This window comes from Nasonia vitripennis, chromosome 1 (genome assembly GCF_009193385.2).
Source record: "Nasonia vitripennis strain AsymCx chromosome 1, Nvit_psr_1.1, whole genome shotgun sequence".
In the NCBI taxonomy this organism is placed as follows: Eukaryota; Metazoa; Arthropoda; class Insecta; order Hymenoptera; family Pteromalidae; genus Nasonia; species Nasonia vitripennis.
Genome location: NC_045757.1, coordinates 3734346 through 3754174, shown reverse-complemented (window position 1 = coordinate 3754174; position 19829 = coordinate 3734346). Strand labels below are relative to the sequence as shown.

Below are 19829 nucleotides of genomic sequence, written 5' to 3'. Positions count from 1 at the left end.
TTATATCATATACGAGCGAAAAAGAAAAGCGATAGCACATTACCTGTTCATGTAAAAATAGCACCCAGATTTTTGACATCTGAAAATTTCTTTTTCTTTTAGATTAAATTTACTGTGATTGTTTCCTTTCTTTTGTGATTCATAAGATTTTTAGATTCAAATATAACACTTTGTTTTTCGCTCTTATTTATTTTTTTTTGTATTTATTCTACAGAAACGTGTCCATTTATAATACAATATATTTTGTAATCTCATACATTCATCACGTATTTTTCGTGTACTATTACACATATAGATATTATATTAAAAAAAAAAACACCGCAATTCATTCATTTCATTGTCGCTTTCGCATTCATGCTCATACATTGTACGAAATCCATTGATATATTGATACACTAATTTTAAACCTTGTTTCTTAATAGGTGAACGTTAAATGCAGTAATAATATATAGTGGAATTTTCGTGTAATTCCTTATAAACAACTTTCCTAATTCTTTCGATTAGCTCTCTTAACTGAACCAATCATCTAAATTCTCACTTTTGTCAATGTAACCACATGATTCGCTATTAAAAAGAATCTAATTTTGTGCTATATCGTTTAATTTAAATACGCAACTAAAAACAGCCATTTCTGGCCATGCGCTGACACGTTTCAGCTAACAAAATTGATTTTAAAACAAAAAATATACCTTCGAAGATTCGTTGTGAAGTGAACAAATATTAATTCTGTAATAAGAAACTCAGCAGAAAAATTATTTTACATGAAAAAATAGTGTAATGCGTTATGTCCCGTTTTTTTTTTAACACGGCAGCATGGGCGGCATATTTTTCATTATCCATAAAAATTAATGCATTGGCAAAAATTATAAATTAAAAAATCTTAATCGCGAGCTGTCGACTGTACAACGGACGTGTGATGTTTGGAACCGACTTAATGCTCTAACATTTCGTACACACGTAAAATGCAAAAACTCGACGGTAAAGAATGGTACGAATTATTTGATAATGATAGAGAACTAACAATAACAATATAAAACTAGAGAGAATTGTATGCACAAAGTATTTATATAACTATAAATTGTCAGCGTCGTAATACCGCGACCCTTAGTCAAGAACTGCAGAGACACTGCCCTTTCTCAAGACGCCATTTTCTGCATCATTTACACACACTTTATCAACAGTAATTGCAGTAGCAATAGACACCACCATTTATTATTTTTGAAAATTGAAATACAGTTAAACATACATTTTTGCCGAAAACGTTCATTTTAATTTCCCGAAGTTTGTAAAAACAGTTCAAAATACAGCACGAATAAACAATTGAAGTAAAAAATGTTTACCTATACTAATCAATACTCGGATAAATATTCAAAATGGTTTGGCAATTAAATATGGCATAATTCATTTCATTTTAAAAAATGGCTGGATTAGATATTTAAAGAAACGCGCAATTAGAATATTGCACCGCAGTTATCAAATTTTACATGATGCAATGATACATATGGTCAATTAATTGGCAGTAGAGATTTTGTTAATTTTACAATTAGTAAGAACAAAAATGATTAATGTCATAAATACAAATAAACAATAATATAATTGAAGGAATAAGGCAACAGTTTAACTTCAGTCAGAGTAGAGTATTGCTTGAACACGGAAAAAGAGGAATATGCTCGAAACGACTCGTCATTCGTGTTTGTCGAAATCGATCTTTGTTCATTAGTCGTTACGCTATGAGTTGAAATAACATTGTCTCGAAAAATCAGAGCTTTGGCATATTTAACGGACCTCGTAGGATGAAAAAATCTCTCTGAAATTTCACCAAGAAAACAATTAAACTGATGATAATTTTTTTGAACGTACGAAAACGTTTTGATTAAAGTCGCCCTTGAATCGAGCAAAGAATACTTAATACACCCAAGTAAATGCAAATGCTCACAAATACATCGCAATATAGTCAAAGTCAGAGAAATCGTTTCACCTTATCGGCGGCTGAATTCTATGCGTCTTTGTTGTTCACGGACCGTGTCTGAATTACGCTGAGTGTTGAATTCACTCTTCCACATCGCGACGTAAGATTTCATAATGATATAATAGATAGGCTCGCCTCCCGTAGAACTCCCATTAGCCTTTAACAAGCTATTTTTATCAGCCGTTAGCCTTTTAATAATATAATATTAATCGTGTTAGTCTTTTTCGATCCTATAAATACTCCGATACCGAGAAATTTTTTTCTCCCGCAACCCTGAGATCAGTCTTACATCGAGAGTCTACCGGAATCACTTTCTCGTCTCAATTACAAATCTTCGCCAACTTAGGTAAGAAAAAGAAGGAATCCCCCCTTTAAAAACAAACAAAAAAAAAAAATCAAAAAACTCTGCATAGTTCAGAAACAGTCCCGTGTTCGTGCATATGGCGACGAATCGCATCGTTCGATGTACATCGTTCATAATCTCCGTACAGCTTCGTGCGCGTGAAATACAAGCTGTGTTTGTCACAGCGGTTAGAGCAGGCGGAGCATATGCAGCTCCGTGTGTGTGATGACGGGTGTGCATGTGGGGGGCATCCTGTGCGCGCGGGGGGAAATTGGAATATGTCCGTGGCATGTCGGCGTGTCTGTGTGTTTGTATGCGTGGGAGAATAGCTCAGACGTACTCCCGTTTGCTCTTCTTGCCGAGGGTTCTTCTGTAGCTGCGAGTTAGGCTGTGCATCGCCGCGGTGCTCAGCGCTGTCTTCGTACATGCCACGGTACTCATGTTCTAATTTCTGTCCCTGGAATAAAAAATAAGCAGACGAGTTACGATGAGATTGTAAACATGAATAGCGTTGCAAGCGCGCTCGACTGAGCAAAACGTTGACGCGACGACGTCTTAGTCACTGTTAACAATTTTGACAGAAGCATCGAAAGCTTACCCTGGCCCAGGATAGTAATAAGGAGGAGGTCGCTCGTATTCGGTGCTCAGCGGGGGTGCGACTGCAGCCGGCACGTACCTCGGCGGGCCACCATTCGGAAAGTCCCAATTCCTGACGAGCCAACAGCAAAATTTCGTACTTTTAGTTTTCTTTCAGTATTGCGTTGCTTTTTACATATACGAATCATCGAAATTAACGCTTGTCCTACATTATGATACCTAGCGGACTTTTTTTTCAACAATAAGATTATTATTACTCAGATTCGCGACGTGGTCGACTGGCCGAACAGAGAAAAAAGAGATAAGGTGTAAAATCTATCATCACATCTGAGTTGCAGAGGCAAGGATGCGGTTTTTCAAGCAAATGACACGCACAGAGAGTGAAAAAAGAGAAAATCTGGGACGAGTAGAACATGATGACGATTGCGTACGATGATTACAGGTGGCAGGATACAGAGATGTTTGGCGGACGGGCAATATAAGAACGGGACTACAGTATCAACACGAATTATTATAGTTTAACACAAAGAGGTAGAAGACGTGTATACTTAATCCTAAACGTATATAGATATAAGCTATAAGACGAACGACGAAGAAGAGATACATAAGAGAGATTTGTAAATCCTTGCGACTTACGTGTTAAGGTGTATCGAGAGTCGCGAGGAGTTGCCCCCCCGCAAGGTTCCCACTCACCTGCAAATAGCCGGGATAAACATTGTGAACAGAGAGGTACAGTTCACGTGGCACATTAACCGTTTCTTTTTTTGCATATCATAGATTTTTTTATAGTAAAGTATAGCTATACTTCAATACACCCACACTAATCGTTCTAGTCTTCGAAATAAATTAAAAAAAAAAATAAAAAAAAAAGAACGTAGAACAGAGGAAAAAAGTAAAGAATTGGCGATGAGTGGGAACCCTGGCGATAACGGTAAAACAAAAGCAGAAATAACTCTCGGCCTCTTCCCTTGCGGACGACGAACGGAAGCGTGACAAATCTTTTGCCCATTGTTTGAAAGCGTACTCTTGTAAAATCAATGTCGAGGTAAAAGACTTACTGCGGTATACCGTGCGATATGCTAAATACTTTAGTGCGATTTTTCAGTTTGGCGGAAGGCACTTTGAGCGCTTGTTGGCTCAAACTGTAAGACAAATTAAAGAGAAATAAAAAAAAAACAACTGAGGAACCAAGGAGAAGCTCAATTCGTGTTTCTCAAAGTAATCGAAAATGAGAAAAAAAAAATAATATCCTAATAATAGTTTCAACCATAATCGTAATGCACAGCGGCGTGTAAAAGCGACTCACTTGGGCGCAAGGTCCGAGTATCGGGAATCATGATGTGATGTGCTCTGGTGAGCATCGTTGATCCTCTCCCGGTCGGAGTAGCCCATTGCCGGGCCGTCGTAGCTCTCGGGATATCCGCCTCCCGGATGATGATGATGGCCGTGTCTGCCGTGAGCAACGTACTTTTTGTCGTGGATGCTGAAAATGCGATAAATCAAATTAGGGAAACGGATGTCGTTTGCGCATAGCGCTGAGTCACGTGGGTATTCCTGGGTTTAAGTATATATTGCCATGCTAGCGTTGAAGGAACGCAAATAGGATTGCGATATGTGTATTTACAAGAGCGTTTGTTCGGTATTGACGCGAGTGTGCTTTGAAAGCGCATGTACTTGGCAGCGTGGCTTTGTGTTAGTATAGTCGCGTTGATCAAGAATGAGAACAGAAGTATGGAAGCATCTAAAAAAAGAAACGCTTGATCAATGTTAATCGCGTGAGATCGAGTGATTCTTTGAAGCGTGTCGATATATGAACATCTCAGTTTGCCGGTGGCGGTGGCGGTGTCGTTAACGTGAATCTTCCACATGTGTTACAGGAATAGCTCGTTTTTCAATGTGATTTGAATGGTATTACCGATGGAAATGAATGACAGAGCATAGTCCTGAACAGACAGGTGGAGAATATTTTTCTTTAACTAAAAATAAAATATGAATGCACAATCCCTCATGCTTGGCTGTGGTATATGTACGCGCTATAGTGAGCTGGCGAACTATTTTCGTCGTTTGTGGTGTCGAGTACTTACTGAGCGAGGGGCACGTTATCCCTGTCCGCATATGCGTCATATAAATATTCACTGGAACGGAGCGTTGGAGAGCAGTTTAATGACATGATTTTAATGACAATTATAACATGAACGTGAACGAAAAATGTTTCGGGGAGGCCGTGAAAAAAATGAAAATAAAGTCGTTACGTAATAAAGTGATCGGACATGCCGTTTGATATGAAAAATAAAGAACATCTATTGAGAAGCTAAGACGTACTGCAACATTTTTGTAAATTAGAGTTTTGCCTTTTATAACGTTAAACAGATTAAAATGAAACATTAGTAGACTACCATTACCTATTATTAAACAACGTATACAAGAATAAGCAGATGGAACAGAAAAGGAAAAGAATTAAAGTTAATTGACAGTAATTGAAACATTGCTTTTCTAAACTTCAGAATACGTTAAAACAGAAATTTGCTAGTCCAGATAAGTACGTAATATTTTCATCAAACAAAGGGGAAACGAGTTAATTAAAATTCTTATTAATTAAAGAAATTAGTACTTACGCTTCGACTAAAGGGCCAGGGTAAGGATCCGATTTCTGGTACAGTGCACTCAATTTCACACAAAGAATAATTGTGGGAATGAAGAGAATCAAGCACCATCCAACACTTGCCCAAAATCCATTCTGCATAAGTAATTTAATCGTTGATATTTATAATTTGCGACAATTAAAATAGTAATCGCCAAAGACACAAGAAATACTCACGAATGGATCCAGAATTTTATTGCAACTAGCAACAATCGTTGCGTTATAAGCGTTTGATATTGGCCCACATTTACCGACGTCTTTTAAGATAGCTTCTATCACATTATCGAGGTAGTTATTTACTTCATGTATGAAAGCCTTTCCAAACTCTGAAGCAAGCTGTGCAACGAATTCATTTATGAACGTGAATTTGTTTAATTATTGACTGTATTTGATTTTAGCGATACGAAGAATGAGTGATCTACATACCGTTTTTACGTGTTGACTTCCTTGTTTGTTAATGAATTTCTGAGCGTTGTCGACCTTTGTAACCAAATCGTGAATAGCCTCAGCCATGGAGGTATGGTTAAACTTAATGTGCTCCTCTAGTTCTATGGCACTGTTGCTCAGCTGATTGCTCCAGTTGGTCATGGGAATAACAATGTCCCGATGATATCCCTCGAGGTCGTACGCGTTTTTCAGCAGATCCTCCTTTATTTCCTCGTGATCGCTCGACAATCTTCCGGCAAGTTCTCGCAGCTTGGTGGCGAGATTTTCGAGATTGATGTTGGTGATGTTGTCTTTCAAGTTCTCGGTGTACTGATAGAATTTGAGATCGCTCAGTCCGCTTTGAGCCAAAGCGTTGAGTTTATCTCTGGCCGTTTCACTAATGATCTGGTACTCCTTATGATTCGACAGACTGATTTTCTCTTCCAGCTTCTGGATCGTCTTGTTGATATCGTAACGATCGATGTAGCTTCTCAAAACGTTGACGTCGATGATGTAGTTTAGCTTTAGAACCTCGTATATCGTTTGATTCTTGTGACAAGAGCTGTAACGAGTATCATTGATTAATATCGACTAAACACGATAAACGCGGCAATAGTAATAAAAATTGTATCTTACTTAAGTATATGGCTCATGTTAATGTCGGCATTCGGGTTCTTGGGGTACAGAATCTTTTTGATCTGCAGAAGCTCGTCGACGAATTCGAACATTCGATTGTCGTTTGGATTCTTGAGGGGTTCGCATATGGCTCGTTCTGCCAGGACACCGGTGATCATGTGCGCGACCGTTATGATCATCAATATGCTTGTCAAGAGGAAGATGATCCAGACAGCCCTAAGATCAAAAATACGAAGCAACATGAGTATACAAGTCTGAAACTCAAAGAATACCTGCCAAAACAAGTGCACTTACATCATGAGGAATCGAGCACCCGATCCCTTATTACAGCAATCATCGCCATAGCCGTCGGGCCTCTTGCCACAGATGCCGCACAGAAGACCAAAAGTCAAGAAAGTCAGAACGATCAGGAGAATACCCGAAATTCCTAAGCCCAAGTAGTATCTGTACGGCGAAAACTGGTCTATGTGTCGTTTGGCAAGGTCGAGCTGAGGCATGTAATTCCTGTCGATGTCCCTCTGGATGCGGTCAATCAGCTGGACGACTTCGCTGTCGAGTCCAGCAATGGACTTGCCCGCGCGCTGAATCGCATCCTTTACTATGGGGATGGTCTCATTAACCGCGTGCTGAATCTCCTTCTGGATGTTCATAAACTGATCCATGCCTTTGCGCACCTCCTCTACGATATTCGCATCCAGCAGGTAGCTGATGTTGCGAAGCGCGTCCGTCACTTCGTTATCCGGCAACTAGATTACAAGGTAACGATAACGTTAATACGAATTCGCCAGATTAGCGGTTGAAATGTTAATGTAAGCGAGCATGACTTTTTTTCAATGAGCATGCAGAAGGAGATAGAATAGTAAACATATAACATGTATAATGTATATGTACATATATATATATATATGCATAGGGTACCTTGGGAAAGTAGCGGTCCATGTACTGCATGGAAAACGAAGAAACGCATTTGTTTATTGCACATAGTAGGAAGCACATGATATCTCAATGATTAGTTTAAACATAAAATCAGAATGGTCGTGAAAAAAACTCACCCTGTCGAAATCGACCTGGACCGTCATCTCGTTGATCTTGTATTTGTGCATGACGTCCTTGCAGTCCTGCGTGTTACAGTTGGTGAGTGTCTGCAGCAGGTTGGCCTTGACTTTGCGCACGACTGTGACAGACGGAAATTGCGTAACGTCAGTGAACAGGCGTATCTCCAGTTACTCGTTTATTTCCCAGTGAGATCTGATTTCTCTTAATTCGTTTATACTCGTACCAACAACTCTGACTTTACTTTTACCAGAAAATTAGCCCTTGAATCTACTAATAAATTGTGTGGCCTCGAGACAGAAGGACGTAGTATTTTATAACTCGTTGATTGGATTCGCAAATAAATGACAGATTACGCTCCAAAAATGAAAGCGAACAGCGAGGTTGGATAACTCCATAATTTCCGGCATCATAACGACGTCTAACGGTAAATAGATAGCAATGTTAAATGACTAAATAATGAATTATCGTTCCTCATCCGGTTCGTTCGTAGCTTACAGGCGAGTTGAAACATAAAACTCTTTTTTTCTCCAAAGCTCGAAAAGTGGACCAGCCACATTAGCCACAGAATGAAAAAAAAAAAATCACTCACGAATCTCCAGGTGCGCCGCGTTGTTCCTCAGCTCCTTGGTAACGTCGTTCATCATCTTCAAATCGGCCCTGATACTATCCAAGCCCTGAACGATATCGTTCAAATTCATCAAGCTCACAGCGTGCGACGACTCGGCCAGCTGTTCGGTGACGATCTTCCCGCTGGCCTGCAGTATCCTGTCGAGGGCCTGGGCGAGTTCGTCATAGTTGACCTTCAAAAGAATCTCGATCTGCGACCTGGTGTTCTTCAGGTAGAGCTTCAGGTCTTGCAAACTGATCTGCGCAGCCTGAGGCAGTTCCTTGGTTCCCTCGTGCATGCGCTCGTTGGTGACGAAAGCGCAGACGACGCCGAAGAGGAGGATAGTGGCGAAACCAATGAGGAGGAAGCTCAGCATGACTTTGCGGCAGTGGTCGTGCTTCTTGTCGAAGGGCTCGCTCCGGGCGCCGCAGTGGCCGGCGCAACGACAGCAGCAGAAGAAGAGTCCGATGCAGGGAAGAAGAGCTGCCAGGAAGAGACCACTGAGGCCTAGACCCGCGAGACCGCCGTAGTGACGGACTATCATGCGCCATTCGGTTGCTGGATCGGCTAGGACTGGTTCCCCGTTTTCGAGGTGGATCATTCCTGGAATTAGAGGTTTTCTCTTATCAGTCGGTTGCAGGTGAAAAAACGCATGAATGTAAAAAGGAGTCATATCCGCGCAGATTAATCATACGATTTCGTCATTGCTTCATTTTCATCGTTACTCATCCATCACTGCGTATACGAGAATGCTTAAAAAAAAAACTAGTAATCATTAAATACTTTATCCTCTTTCACGCTTACAGAGGATTCAATTCCAGTCGCAAATCAAAACCTCCTCTACTTTCAACGACCCTACACCGATCCATTCGCGCAAGCGCCGCATTGCCGATCTTCATTTGCATATTCGATCGGTCCAAAAGGAGAGCAATCTGTCAGCGGTGAAGATTTAGCTCACAGCCTACATATTCAAACGGAGGCACCGAGACACACTCGAAGCCATACAAAACCCATCCGCAAATCTAGCGCACGACCCCATCAGCTGATTCCGATCATTACCCCTTATTTTCAGATTCATTCAAAATCGCATACGATAATTTTTCTTTAGAAAAAAAAAACAGATTGACTTTCCGCGTAATATCCCAGCAGGCTTCCGCCGGATATGAAAATAGCACGTAGGCGCGCGCTTTCAATTGCGACCGTCCACGCGCGAGCTTTGCTCTCAATTACTACGCACAAGGCCGTATACACACAAACGAGGAGAGTAACATCAGCTTCCCGATAAGCTCGACGGCTTTATCCTTGTGGTTTTTCGGGTGGATCGTTATTTTTTTTGTTGTTGTTTGTCCCAAGCGCGCATTTCGGTTATCGACGTTTTCGAGATAGCACGGAAAGATTCGTTGTTGGACGCTCGAGAGCGAAAGCAGGTTTTACAGCGCGTAGATTACTACTTGTTTTAAGTGTCGCCCGGCGAGATAAAGTGCGAGTTTTACTGCCGCAGCGCTTGTTGTGCTTTTTGATAAAAACAATTCCAAAGTACAAGCCTAGCTCCATCTAATCAATCCTCCTATAGTACGTCGCAGTTGCGTTTAAACGCACACCCGCGTCCCTAGTGTGAAAACAAAATTTCATCTAGTGTAGTATATCCCCCCGCATGAACGTATTTTATTTTTTCCGTTCCATCGCCGCGCGCGTATACAAAGAGCGCTTGCGTCTCCCCTCGCGCGTGAACGGAACAATGGAAAAAGATCCATACGGCAATTCTTGTTTTTCCTAATCAGTCGATTCGCGCGTGAAGTAGAAAGGTATCATTAGATACGACAAGTTTATCGCTCGATGGCAAGTCGATTGCGCAGATTGGAGAATTTTTTCCGTTTCGCATCATCCGCCTGTCATCGACGCGATGTGTCGACTGTATAAAGTTTTATTGCAGCCGCTTTGGAATAATCCCTGAAATAGATAAGCAAGTGAATCAGCCGTTGTATAAGGCGCATCAATGCGGAGTCTTTCTATTCTTCTATGCATATATATATATATATATATATATATATGACCCTCGTGTCAAAGAACCTCCGACGAGAGCGCGGCTCGACCCCGAAAGCGGGTCACGAAACTCTTCTCGCGTCTATAGATATATAGACACGTGCGGGGGATCGACAAAAAATAGTATACAGAGAGACACATGACTTTCCTCTCAGCTTTCCCGGAAACGAATATTATACAACTATTCGATCGTGCGCGACCCGTATTTGCTCCTAATCCTGCGCGAGTGAGCGATTCCGAGAATCAGCAGATCGAGAACGGGAAACGTTTTCATGAATTTATTTCACGCCGCGCGTTACTTATCTCCCGCGTTATCATCGGGGCGATACATTTTTTTTTTTTTTCATCCTCTTCATCACAAGCGGACTGTACACACGCAGTGTGTTCCGTTTTCATAACAACGCAAAACTCGGAGCAAATGGTAACGCGTATGCTCTTTTGGTCAGCTGATTGCGGCCCCGAGTTTTACTACCCATATATACAGAGGATCGATTAAAAATTCGTCGGGGACATACTCTCGCGCGCATAAACAAAGGACCCTCGCGTGTATGTACAGAACAGAGAACGTCGACCAATCGCAATCGATTCTCAGTCGAGCAACAAGCCAGTATGCGCTTGCGCGCGATGAAAGTAACACTCTTTCCTCGACTGTTTAATAACATAGCACAGAGAGCGCAGCGCAACAGCAGCAGCGGTTCCCTCCGCTGTCCCGCGTAACAACGGGATCTGTTGTTATAATAGCCGCCTGGCAGCATAACTCGCGAGAGACGCTGTGTTAAGAAACTCGTCGTCTGGCGCTTAATCATCTTTTCATCGCAGCATATACATCTGAGAGGCTTCGAAAAATTTCACGACGGCCGAGAGCATTGCGTATACCCACGGTCCCCTTTTTCGCGCGCGATCGATGGATGACGTTCTCGGAGCTCCTTATTTTTCGCGGAACGCATAGCGCGTTCTTAATCCGGCCCCGGTGCGTAATGTTATACAGACGCATTCGCCGAACGGATATGCGCGACGATCGAGGATATTTATGCGATTCGACGAGTGCAGGTCCTTCCGGGAACTACAAGCGTCAGCGTCGTCATCTCCGCATACACGACGCTTCCTCCCATGGTATACACCCATGTATGGGTGTACACACACGAGAGTATAGTGCGAAAGAGAGAATGAGAGCCGAGAGCAGGTGAAGGTGCAGACGACCTCGAATCGCGCTCTCTGATGCTGGTGCAGTGCGGCACAAAGAGCGTATCCCATTCTATAAAGCGGAGCTGAGAGCTAGCTTATACACGGCCAAGCTTTCTGCCGGCGGGGAATTCACCGTTACGCTCTTCCCTTTTTTTTCGTCTCTCCCGCGCTCGCTCGCGCGTTTCTCTCTTTCTCTCCGACTCACACAACCTACAGGTCGATCCGCAGCGGCGCTTGCTCCCGTTTCTAACGACGCCTAGTGCTCGTGTCTTTGAGCGAATCCGACCGGGTTAACGATCAATGAACCGAAGCAGAGAGAGAGAGAGAGAGAGAGGGAGCATTTTTCTCGCCGTCCCCTTACCTTCGGGATAGGCCTGTTTCGGTTGGATGAAGTCGATGAACATGTTGGTGACGTTGTAGAGCTGTCCCATGCCCTTGGGGTTGAAAGCCGTGGAGGCCGTGTAGTTAGGCCGGCCCGTGCTGTTGAGCGGTGTGTATCTCACCGAGTGCTCGGACATGGTCTCGTTGAGTTTACGCTCGAGGCTCTCGCTCAGTTGCTCGCTACTGAGGGCACCCGTGCCCAGCAGCAGCCCTAGCAACAGGCCACTCGCCAACAGCAGCCTCATTTTCACTTAATTTTTTTTTTTTTTTTTTTTTTTCCTCTTGCTCCGAGTCCTCTATATACAATACGCAAGCCCTCAGCGCTCGCGCATTTATATAGGGACGGCCACTACGCACGAGACACAACACACGCACAGTCAGTTCGTTGCAGGAGGAGAGATGATACTGCTTCTTCTTCTTCTTCTTCTTCTTCTTCTACTTCTTCTTCTTCTTCAGGCCAAACGACGCGCCGACGGCGGCACCCAGCACAGCAACGACTGCGGCTGCAGCAGCTACTACACACACGCCACGGCAACTGCTGCGGGAGATCGTCGCTCGCTGCTGCTCTCCTCCCCTTCTCTCTCGCGCTCGGCGGCGAGATCTCGGTATATTGGCCCCAACTACACGCTGACTCATGCATATACACGCAGACAAGGAGTCGGCTTGACACTAGCTCTGTTATCAGACGACTGGCGACATCTGTTGTGATTTTCGAGCTGACGCAAGTGCACTTATTGAGAGGTTATATAGTTTGATGGGAGAGCTTTTGCGATCGAGGAGTACTTATATTTGGATGATGTGTATCGCGATCTTCCGAAACGTCGACTAATGCCGTTGACCGAGTCGGCGACGTTTTTCTAGGCCCATGTTTGAGAGATACCGATAATCAGGATAACAGTGAGTGTTGACACGCATACGTCGTTGCTGGTTGGATGTAGATATAGTATAGTTCATTGTTTTGGTTATGTGGCTGTTTCGTTAATTTGTTTTTTGTTTTGAAAAAGGGAAGGAGAAGCAAAGATGAAGTACTCCACTTCTCCACCGATGAGCAGATGTGCTTCGCCAATGTCCATGAGGTCCAGCTCGTCTCTTCCCATGCCAGTCACTTATAGGTATGATTTATTCTTTAGTTTCTCCAGTATAGAGTGAGTACCGCGTTTTACATGACATTGCACCACTTTTAGGCAGGATTGCTTTGGAGCAGCTACCAAATGCTACAAGTACCTGAGGAAGCTCTTGAAGTTCGAGCAGATGGATTTTGAGTTCGCGGTATGGCAAATGGTCTATTTGTTTACCTCGCCACAAAAAGTCTACAGGAACTTTCAGAGCCGAAAACGTATGTGCATGTATACTTACTTTTTCAGTCCTCTGTTAAGAAGTAACCAATTATTCATTAATACTTGCAGAGACCAAGTCACAATTTGCAAGGGATGATCCTGCCTTCTTGGTCCTGTTTTCCTGCTGGCTCTGTGTTTCATCACTGGGATTCGCTGTGGTTTTGGGTCTGGGATTCCTGCAGTTTTTGAAATTTCTTCTATACGTAGTTTTCGTTGACTGCATTGGGATGGGGGTTGCAGTGGCTTCCATATTCTGGTAATTTTCTTAATAATCATCTTTCAGTACCTTCAATATGGCAAGATATATCTCAGATTTAATAATTGCATTCTTTCAGGTTCATAACTAATAGATATCTACGCAATGATCGTTCCCAAGATGTAGAGTGGGGATACGCATTCGATATCCACTTGAATGCTTTCTTTCCTCCACTAGTTATTTTGCATTTTGTACAGCTGTTTTTGTATAAAAGTGAGTTCTAGTTTCGCAAATATTGAAAATTTCGTGTCCCAATGACATTAATTTGTTCCTCTATTTTCAGTCCTAATTAGTCATGATTACTTTCTCTCGCGCTTTGTTGGAAACACATTTTGGCTTATTGCAGTCAGCTACTATATTTATATTACATTCTTAGGATATGCAAGTAAGTATTGAAGTGCTATCTATTGCTGAGGCTTGATTTTGTTTCTAATCTACTTGTTTTTGCATCAAGGTGTCGATATTCTTCATAAAACACACGTGATACTTCAAGCAGCAGTGCCAATTGTTTTGCTTACATATGTTGTCACACTAGCAGCCGGTATCAACGTGAGTCAGGAAGTAATGCAATTCTACCACGAGCGGGTCGTGTGAGGCTGATTTTTCTACAGAAACTGTGAATTGACCAGGAACTAATTTAAACTTTCTATTGTAAATACGAGGAAACTTTGTTTTTCTAGTTATTCGTTATTTGATGACGAGTCGTGAGCATCTTGTTAAAAATATGTTTATTTCACAATCCTTTTTCAGTGTATAAATTAATACATTATGTATGTAACATTATGTGTAAATACTTCTATATTACTGTATGCGCAGGTTTGATATAAAGCAAGGTTTTTAATATTAAATTACAAATTGCGTTTCTTCTATACCAATCATCATTTTATAAATGTATACTTTTAATGATATTCCTATACTTATATACAGTATTATTATTGCTATACCTCCAATCATGCTGGGTATCTTGTGGCATGATTATCAATGATAAAACTGAAAAACAGCAAAAAAATGCCTTGCTTTTAATACATATAATCGGTCAAATTTCGGGGTTCTCTTTCGTTCGAGCCATGCATATTAAACATTACACGGATATGACATCATTTGTATAAAAAATTATTTGAAGTAAACCTGCAATCCCGAAGAACTCTTACATAAGAAAAGTAAATTTCAAGAAAAGACCTTGAACAATTTTATCGCACATAGAATTTACTAAAGAGTAAATCTGTACAAGAAAATAAATCAGCATGCATAATTCTATTTTTATATGGCTGAAATTTATACTCATCGCAAAGAACGATTTTTTTCGCAAAACTATCAATAAATCTGGCAGCTTGAATTGTAAATTTTATAAATAAAATTATTTCGTTCAACAAGAGTTAAAACTAAGCAAAAATCTGAACAATTCAATTGTATAAATTTAAATAGATTTTCAGTTTTATAAAGCCCAAGCACCAAGTTTTTTTTTCAACGTCAGTTGATATTAATTACAATAGAGAAAAAGATTGTAATTTTAGCAAAAGACTTACAACCTTTTTCTTGCTTATAAGGATAAAATAGGCACAGATGCGTCTCGCATACACATTCAACTAGGAACGTAAAAGCTGCTGGAAGAGTCCGTTTCGTATTACGTTTCTCAATCATTCAATGGGTAAATAGACGCGCGAAAAGCAATTGATCTATAAATCGCACAAAAGTTCGCGTTAATGAAATGCAAGAAAAAATTTCTGCAGCGAATACGTCGCCCATTCCGAAAAACAGACAATTTAAAGTGACAGCACGTTGGAAGTCGTTGAAACTGAAAATCATATTGCCTACTCAAATATCACGCGTGACTCCTATTCGCTCGATAATTTTTAGTTCGTTAGTTTCGTCGATTTTGCTTAAAAACTACACAGATAATGTCCTCTCGACTGCTTTGATAACAGAAATCAATAACAACTTTATAAAATATAACATAAAATTTTGGCATTATCAAGTTTGGTACTTGATTGCCATTGCGTCTACGTTTCGTAATTCCGTTCGAAGAATCAGTCCAACAACCTAAATCCTATATTCTATTATCGTGATGAAAAATTTCATCTTTCTTTACGTCGCAGGAAGTTATTATTTAATTTGAATACCACTTCCTGTTAGAATTCATAAAAATCGGTTAGTGTTTATCAATGCATCCATAATTGCATTCCGTTTGATCGAAATTAATTTCTCTTCCCTAATATATTTAAGAATATATACATACATATATATATGTATATATATATATATATAAACATTCTCACGTTTCATAGATCCCGTTTATTGGTTCAGAAAAATGTCGTATTACAGGATTATTATACTCGAGACACAAAACATTTTTCATCTCACGCACGTAATTGAATCTATGGAAACCAAATACTAGAACCCTACTATAAGGCATCGACTTATGCAATTGATTCGACTCTGGGAATAAAAAAAATTGCAAACTATATGTACAACCCTACGCTGCTTGCTTCTTCGGTGTATTGAGCAGTCTTTCGCGTTCTTCCTCCTCTTCGGTGAAGAATATCCTAGTAATAACTATGTCCCCGGTGCTGAGAGTCTGGCAAGCGGCCTCTTTGCGCTGTATCTTATTCTCGTTCTGAAATACGTTTTTATTGCCTTGGCACATGCACGAGCACTTGGTCGGCGACGACCTAGTACTTTCGGAGGTCTCTGTCTCGTTCGAGGTTCCTGTCACTGCCGATAAAATAGCCTCTATTCGTTCGATCTTCTCGAAGCCGTCCATCTGTCCGTCCGACAGAATTTCATCGACCATCTGCATGGATTCCGTCAAACTGGGTGGTTCCAAATTTCTCGGTGACACTATTCCACCTGAAAAAATGAAGTATATCACGTTCACGAAGTCGTTTTTTTTTCGTTGCGAATACAACGATTGCAATCAATAGTTACCAGAGTGAGAATTTTCCGATGTATAGCTGTCCAAACTCGGGTACTCGGTATCGTCGTTTTTATCATCCTCGTCGTCCTCGTCGCTGCTGTCGTTCTTTTCCTGACCCATGCTCTCCAATTTTTCGAGCTTTTTAGCTACTTTGTAGCTGCCTTTCAATTTCTCTTTCTCTTCCTTGGTAAGCTCTAGATATCGCAAAAGTCGAATTTCTCTGTTACTGAGCACGATGTTCTTTCCGATGGTCTCGTCCATTTTTCTGCGCAAGTCCGCCACTTCGGTTTCGATTTTTCGTTGCTTCTTGCGTACTTTAACTTCGTTAGGATTGATGTGCATCAGTATCTGCTCTTCGCACAATTCGTTAAAGAGTTTCTGCATCTCTGGTTTTATCAGCCTGAAAATAATTATGTTAATAGAGCTGTAGTTTGGCGAGCGAGAATAATAACGATGAAAAATATGAGACATACTTAGACATAGCATTATAAATTAAGGGTACAAGACTTTGGACGTCACTGCTAGCGTATACTATCATATCTCGAGTCAGCGGCCTTCGAGCCCAATAACGTTGATCTCTCCTGTAAATGTTTTTTAGTTGCTCTTTTAAAACATTCGAGGGTGCGCCGTACAAATCGCAGAGAGTATTTAAATTGGCATTTTTCACTTTGTATACTGGTTTTCCAGTATTTTGGTATTCTATGACACTATGGGCAGCCTGAAGAGCAAAAGCGTTTTTAGTATAGTCGATTAAAAGCTGTACATGATAATTGTTTCAAAATCGAACAAACGAGTTTTACCTGTGTATCAAATATGTTTACTAGAGTAATTCCAAATTGATGGAATAAATTAGCACTGTCGTTCTTGCAGTCGTGAATCACCTGAAATACAAAGGGTACAGTTATTTTCTTTATACAATAACTGATTGTTGAAGTGAAGGTCATATATAAGAACGCACTTTGATAACGTTTTCACTCTCTAGAAGCTTTTGCAGTCCGCCTGCTTGTAAAATATTTGGGCACGTGATCAGGTCAAAGATGTAGATCAGTCCGGACATAGTACCAATTTGTAAAAGCGTCAGTCTGCCTTTGGGTCCAACATTAATTCCTTCGCAGTCAAATGAGACGACCGATTTTCCATCAGCAGCTGATTTTCTGGGATATATAATTTCATCTACTATTTGCAAACAATCTCTCACACTAACAATAACCTTAGTTTGCTGTGAGACTTTAGACTTTAGAGCTTCACCTATCACAGCATTTTGTAAAGACCTATCTCTTTCTGTATTTTCAGCCAGAGTCTTCATTAGTAAACTATTGATTCGTTGTTTCAAAGTCTGTTGCTGAATGCTGACAGTGGGAGAGACCGAGTTGTTGACTTCAACGCTGTTAGAAGTCAACGAATTTGGCTGTGTAGAAGAATTATTGGAAGTCAGGCTATCAGGTTGGGAACTTGGCTGTACGGGTACTTGGCGATTGAAAGATATATGATTATTCTGACTCTTCTCGATCTCCTCTTTAGGCTTCTTCTTTTTATTCTTATCGTCGTCGTTCTCCGAACTTTTATCCTTCTGCTCAAAAGGCTTCGGCTTTCCTATCAACGTCACGAGATTGCTTTGCACGTGGAAAGCATCTGGAGTCATTTTCAAAAACGTGGAAAGATCCTGTTGAGTTTGGAACATTGTACTGCCTTCAGGGAATTTCTCAGTGACTAAATTGAACAACTGATCTACCAAAATGACACCTTTCTGTACAATACATTGTTCCAAAAAGTCCAAAAGTCTTGCTGTCACTTCTGGGTCGATGGAAATATCAGGCTCTGTAAAGAAGAAAAAAGTTAAATTCATTCAGAGTACTTAGCATTGCAAAGTCAAACAAATTACCATGCAATCTTACCCAATTCCTTGAATGGTTCAGCTTTCATGCCTTCATACTGCTTCAGTATGACATTGTCCTCAATAACAACAAATGCATCTGGATACTTTGACAAGAAGTCCTTAAACTCACGGAAGTGTTGCCCTGAAATGTGTCTGACTTCCGGTGAAGCCTGAGACCTGTGACCCAGCAGACTCTTGATCGGTACTTCAGTTCCCACACCGTATTGTATCAGCTTATGAGAGAAATACTCCACTGCTTCCTGGGCATAGTCCCTCTTCTTCAACAATTTTGTACCGTCATCCTCCTCCACCACCGGTGAGAATGTATTAACGCAAACATAGTCTCCATCGATGCTGAATAAGGCTGGATACTGCGCTAGGAATTTCTTAAGGCCACTTTGAGAACCACCCGCAATCTGTCTCATTTCTTTGGTGAATCCCTTAGCACCGAACTGACAGCTCAGGTCGTGCAGGGACCTTGGACCTCCCTTATCCATCAGTCGTTCGAAGAAGAAGAGCAGCGTCATGTTCCTCACCAACTCGTACTCCGAGCTATCCATTCTTTGGGACTTTCAGCGATGGTAGCTGCAAGAAAAATGGATGAAATTATTCACAAGAATATCACATAGCCTTTATTCCCCGAACACGCAAAAATACATCCAAAAAGAAAAGAAACTATATAATCAGCTCCTAACCAAAAGATATACGCGGCACACCGTGAGAATTCTTTTTAGAAATCACGCCGACAGAGAGACTAAAATACGGACATGGCGAGAATTCAGCGACGGAATTCTTAATTAACTTTCTTCCAAAATGTCACTGCGCCCACGGCGAACTTGCAGAGAGAGAGAGAGAGAGAGAGAGAGAGAACGCAGGAATCCACTGTAACCGCACAGGCGCGGACAGAGGAGTAAATATTTATATCTCAATGTGGCAAACGGAACAACACATGTATATACATATGTACTCACTTTCGAGACGATGCGATTTCCTATCGCCGTGTTTTCCTCTCGGAGCTCTCGCAAGTGCGTGCGCGAGCGGGCGAGAGAGCCAAGTGTGTGCCCCCGGAGAGAAAGTGAGAGAGAAAAAAATTTCGAAAATAAGTATGCGAGGAATTAGCGTCTATCGGCCATCGAGCAGCTCGTGTCTCTTCTCACTTCCTGCAGCTCTTCCCGATCATCTCCTCGGCGAGGAGAGATAATCGCACATCATCGCGATGTTGATGCGGACGACTGGACGAGAGAGTAGGAGATGGCTCTTACTCTTGAGCTGGACGTGGAGCCATCGCGGCAGCACTGGCTGCTCTGCTGATGGCCATGTGTGTAACTGTATATGTACCCACACACCGCGGCACACTGCCTATAACCTTATACATATTTTCTATCTCCCTCTCTTTCGATTCTACAAGCATGTGAATATATATAGAGGCGTATACGTATATACTTGCGGCGTGAAGAACGATTATCGCGTTATCGACGATGTTGTCACGGGACTCGACGCGAAGGATGACACGATACGAGTTATGTGTTATCCCGGTATCAACGCTTGTATTGTCGCGATAT

The 19829-nt window shown here is 41.4% G+C and overlaps 3 protein-coding genes across 16 annotated transcripts; 1 reads left to right on the top strand and 2 right to left on the bottom strand.

The window, feature by feature from the left end:
- Positions 1-169: 169 nt before the first annotated feature.
- LOC100123946 (prominin-like protein) lies at positions 170-12424 on the bottom strand. 9 transcript variants are annotated; one of them, XR_004344591.1, is made up of 14 exons: positions 11865-12403; positions 8258-8878; positions 7665-7786; positions 7531-7554; positions 6907-7358; positions 6613-6828; positions 5977-6538; positions 5728-5886; positions 5525-5646; positions 4994-5044; positions 4216-4392; positions 3546-3602; positions 2911-3021; positions 170-2769 (listed from the first exon to the last, which is right to left on the bottom strand). XR_004344591.1 is itself a non-coding variant. In XM_003425525.5 (13 exons), exons 1-13 carry the CDS (start codon positions 12127-12129, stop codon positions 2757-2759), a joined length of 2895 nt encoding a protein of 964 aa, XP_003425573.1. In that variant the 5' UTR covers positions 12130-12403; the 3' UTR covers positions 170-2756. The 9 variants fall into 9 exon arrangements, 7 of the variants coding, with proteins under 7 accessions (XP_003425573.1, XP_031777822.1, XP_031777824.1 ...); XR_004344592.1 differs by lacking the exon at positions 4994-5044; XM_003425525.5 differs by lacking the exon at positions 3546-3602.
- Positions 12425-12518: 94 nt separating this feature from the next.
- Positions 12519-14328, top strand: LOC100123944 (protein unc-50 homolog). Of its 4 annotated transcripts, none has more exons than XM_001607677.6 (7): positions 12519-12781; positions 12889-12996; positions 13069-13220; positions 13291-13477; positions 13557-13690; positions 13761-13862; positions 13932-14328. In XM_001607677.6, the coding sequence occupies exons 2-7, from the start codon at positions 12905-12907 to the stop codon at positions 14069-14071; spliced, it is 807 nt and encodes a 268-aa protein (XP_001607727.1). In that variant the 5' UTR covers positions 12519-12781; positions 12889-12904; the 3' UTR covers positions 14072-14328. The 4 variants fall into 4 exon arrangements, with proteins under 4 accessions (XP_001607727.1, XP_008203078.1, XP_008203077.1 ...); XM_008204856.4 differs by having other exon boundaries at positions 12568-12781; positions 12894-12996; XM_008204855.4 differs by having other exon boundaries at positions 12642-12818.
- Positions 14220-19573, bottom strand: Egl (egalitarian). 3 transcript variants are annotated; one of them, XM_016987293.3, is made up of 7 exons: positions 19239-19573; positions 18287-18852; positions 17350-18209; positions 17192-17272; positions 16865-17109; positions 16403-16791; positions 14220-16315 (listed from the first exon to the last, which is right to left on the bottom strand). In XM_016987293.3, the coding sequence occupies exons 2-7, from the start codon at positions 18825-18827 to the stop codon at positions 15951-15953; spliced, it is 2481 nt and encodes an 826-aa protein (XP_016842782.1). In that variant the 5' UTR covers positions 18828-18852; positions 19239-19573; the 3' UTR covers positions 14220-15950. The 3 variants fall into 3 exon arrangements, with proteins under 3 accessions (XP_016842782.1, XP_008202524.1, NP_001136335.1); XM_008204302.4 differs by lacking the exon at positions 19239-19573 and adding an exon at positions 18963-19177 and having other exon boundaries at positions 14480-16324; NM_001142863.1 differs by having other exon boundaries at positions 15751-16324; positions 19239-19571.
- Between the last annotated feature and the right edge of the window lie 256 nt (positions 19574-19829).

Excerpts from the sequence above, each read along its gene's own strand:
- LOC100123946 (XM_003425525.5), bottom strand. The coding sequence starts at position 12,129 with ATGAGGCTGCTGTTGGCGAGTGGCCTGTTGCTAGGGCTGCTGCTGGGC. Across the intron at positions 8,879-11,864 it reads GAAACAGGCCTATCCCGAAG|GAATGATCCACCTCGAAAAC; the intron begins GTAAGGGGACGG and ends CTCTAATTCCAG. Across the intron at positions 5,045-5,524 it reads CCTGGCCCTTTAGTCGAAGC|TGAATATTTATATGACGCAT; the intron begins GTAAGTACTAAT and ends GCTCCGTTCCAG.
- LOC100123944 (XM_008204855.4), top strand. Across the intron at positions 13,221-13,290 it reads GAACTTTCAGAGCCGAAAAC|AGACCAAGTCACAATTTGCA; the intron begins GTATGTGCATGT and ends TAATACTTGCAG. Across the intron at positions 13,863-13,931 it reads TACATTCTTAGGATATGCAA|GTGTCGATATTCTTCATAAA; the intron begins GTAAGTATTGAA and ends TTTTGCATCAAG.
- Egl (NM_001142863.1), bottom strand. The coding sequence starts at position 18,827 with ATGGATAGCTCGGAGTACGAGTTGGTGAGGAACATGACGCTGCTCTTC. Across the intron at positions 16,792-16,864 it reads ATTTATAATGCTATGTCTAA|GCTGATAAAACCAGAGATGC; the intron begins GTATGTCTCATA and ends AATTATTTTCAG. Across the intron at positions 16,325-16,402 it reads ATCGGAAAATTCTCACTCTG|GTGGAATAGTGTCACCGAGA; the intron begins GTAACTATTGAT and ends TCATTTTTTCAG.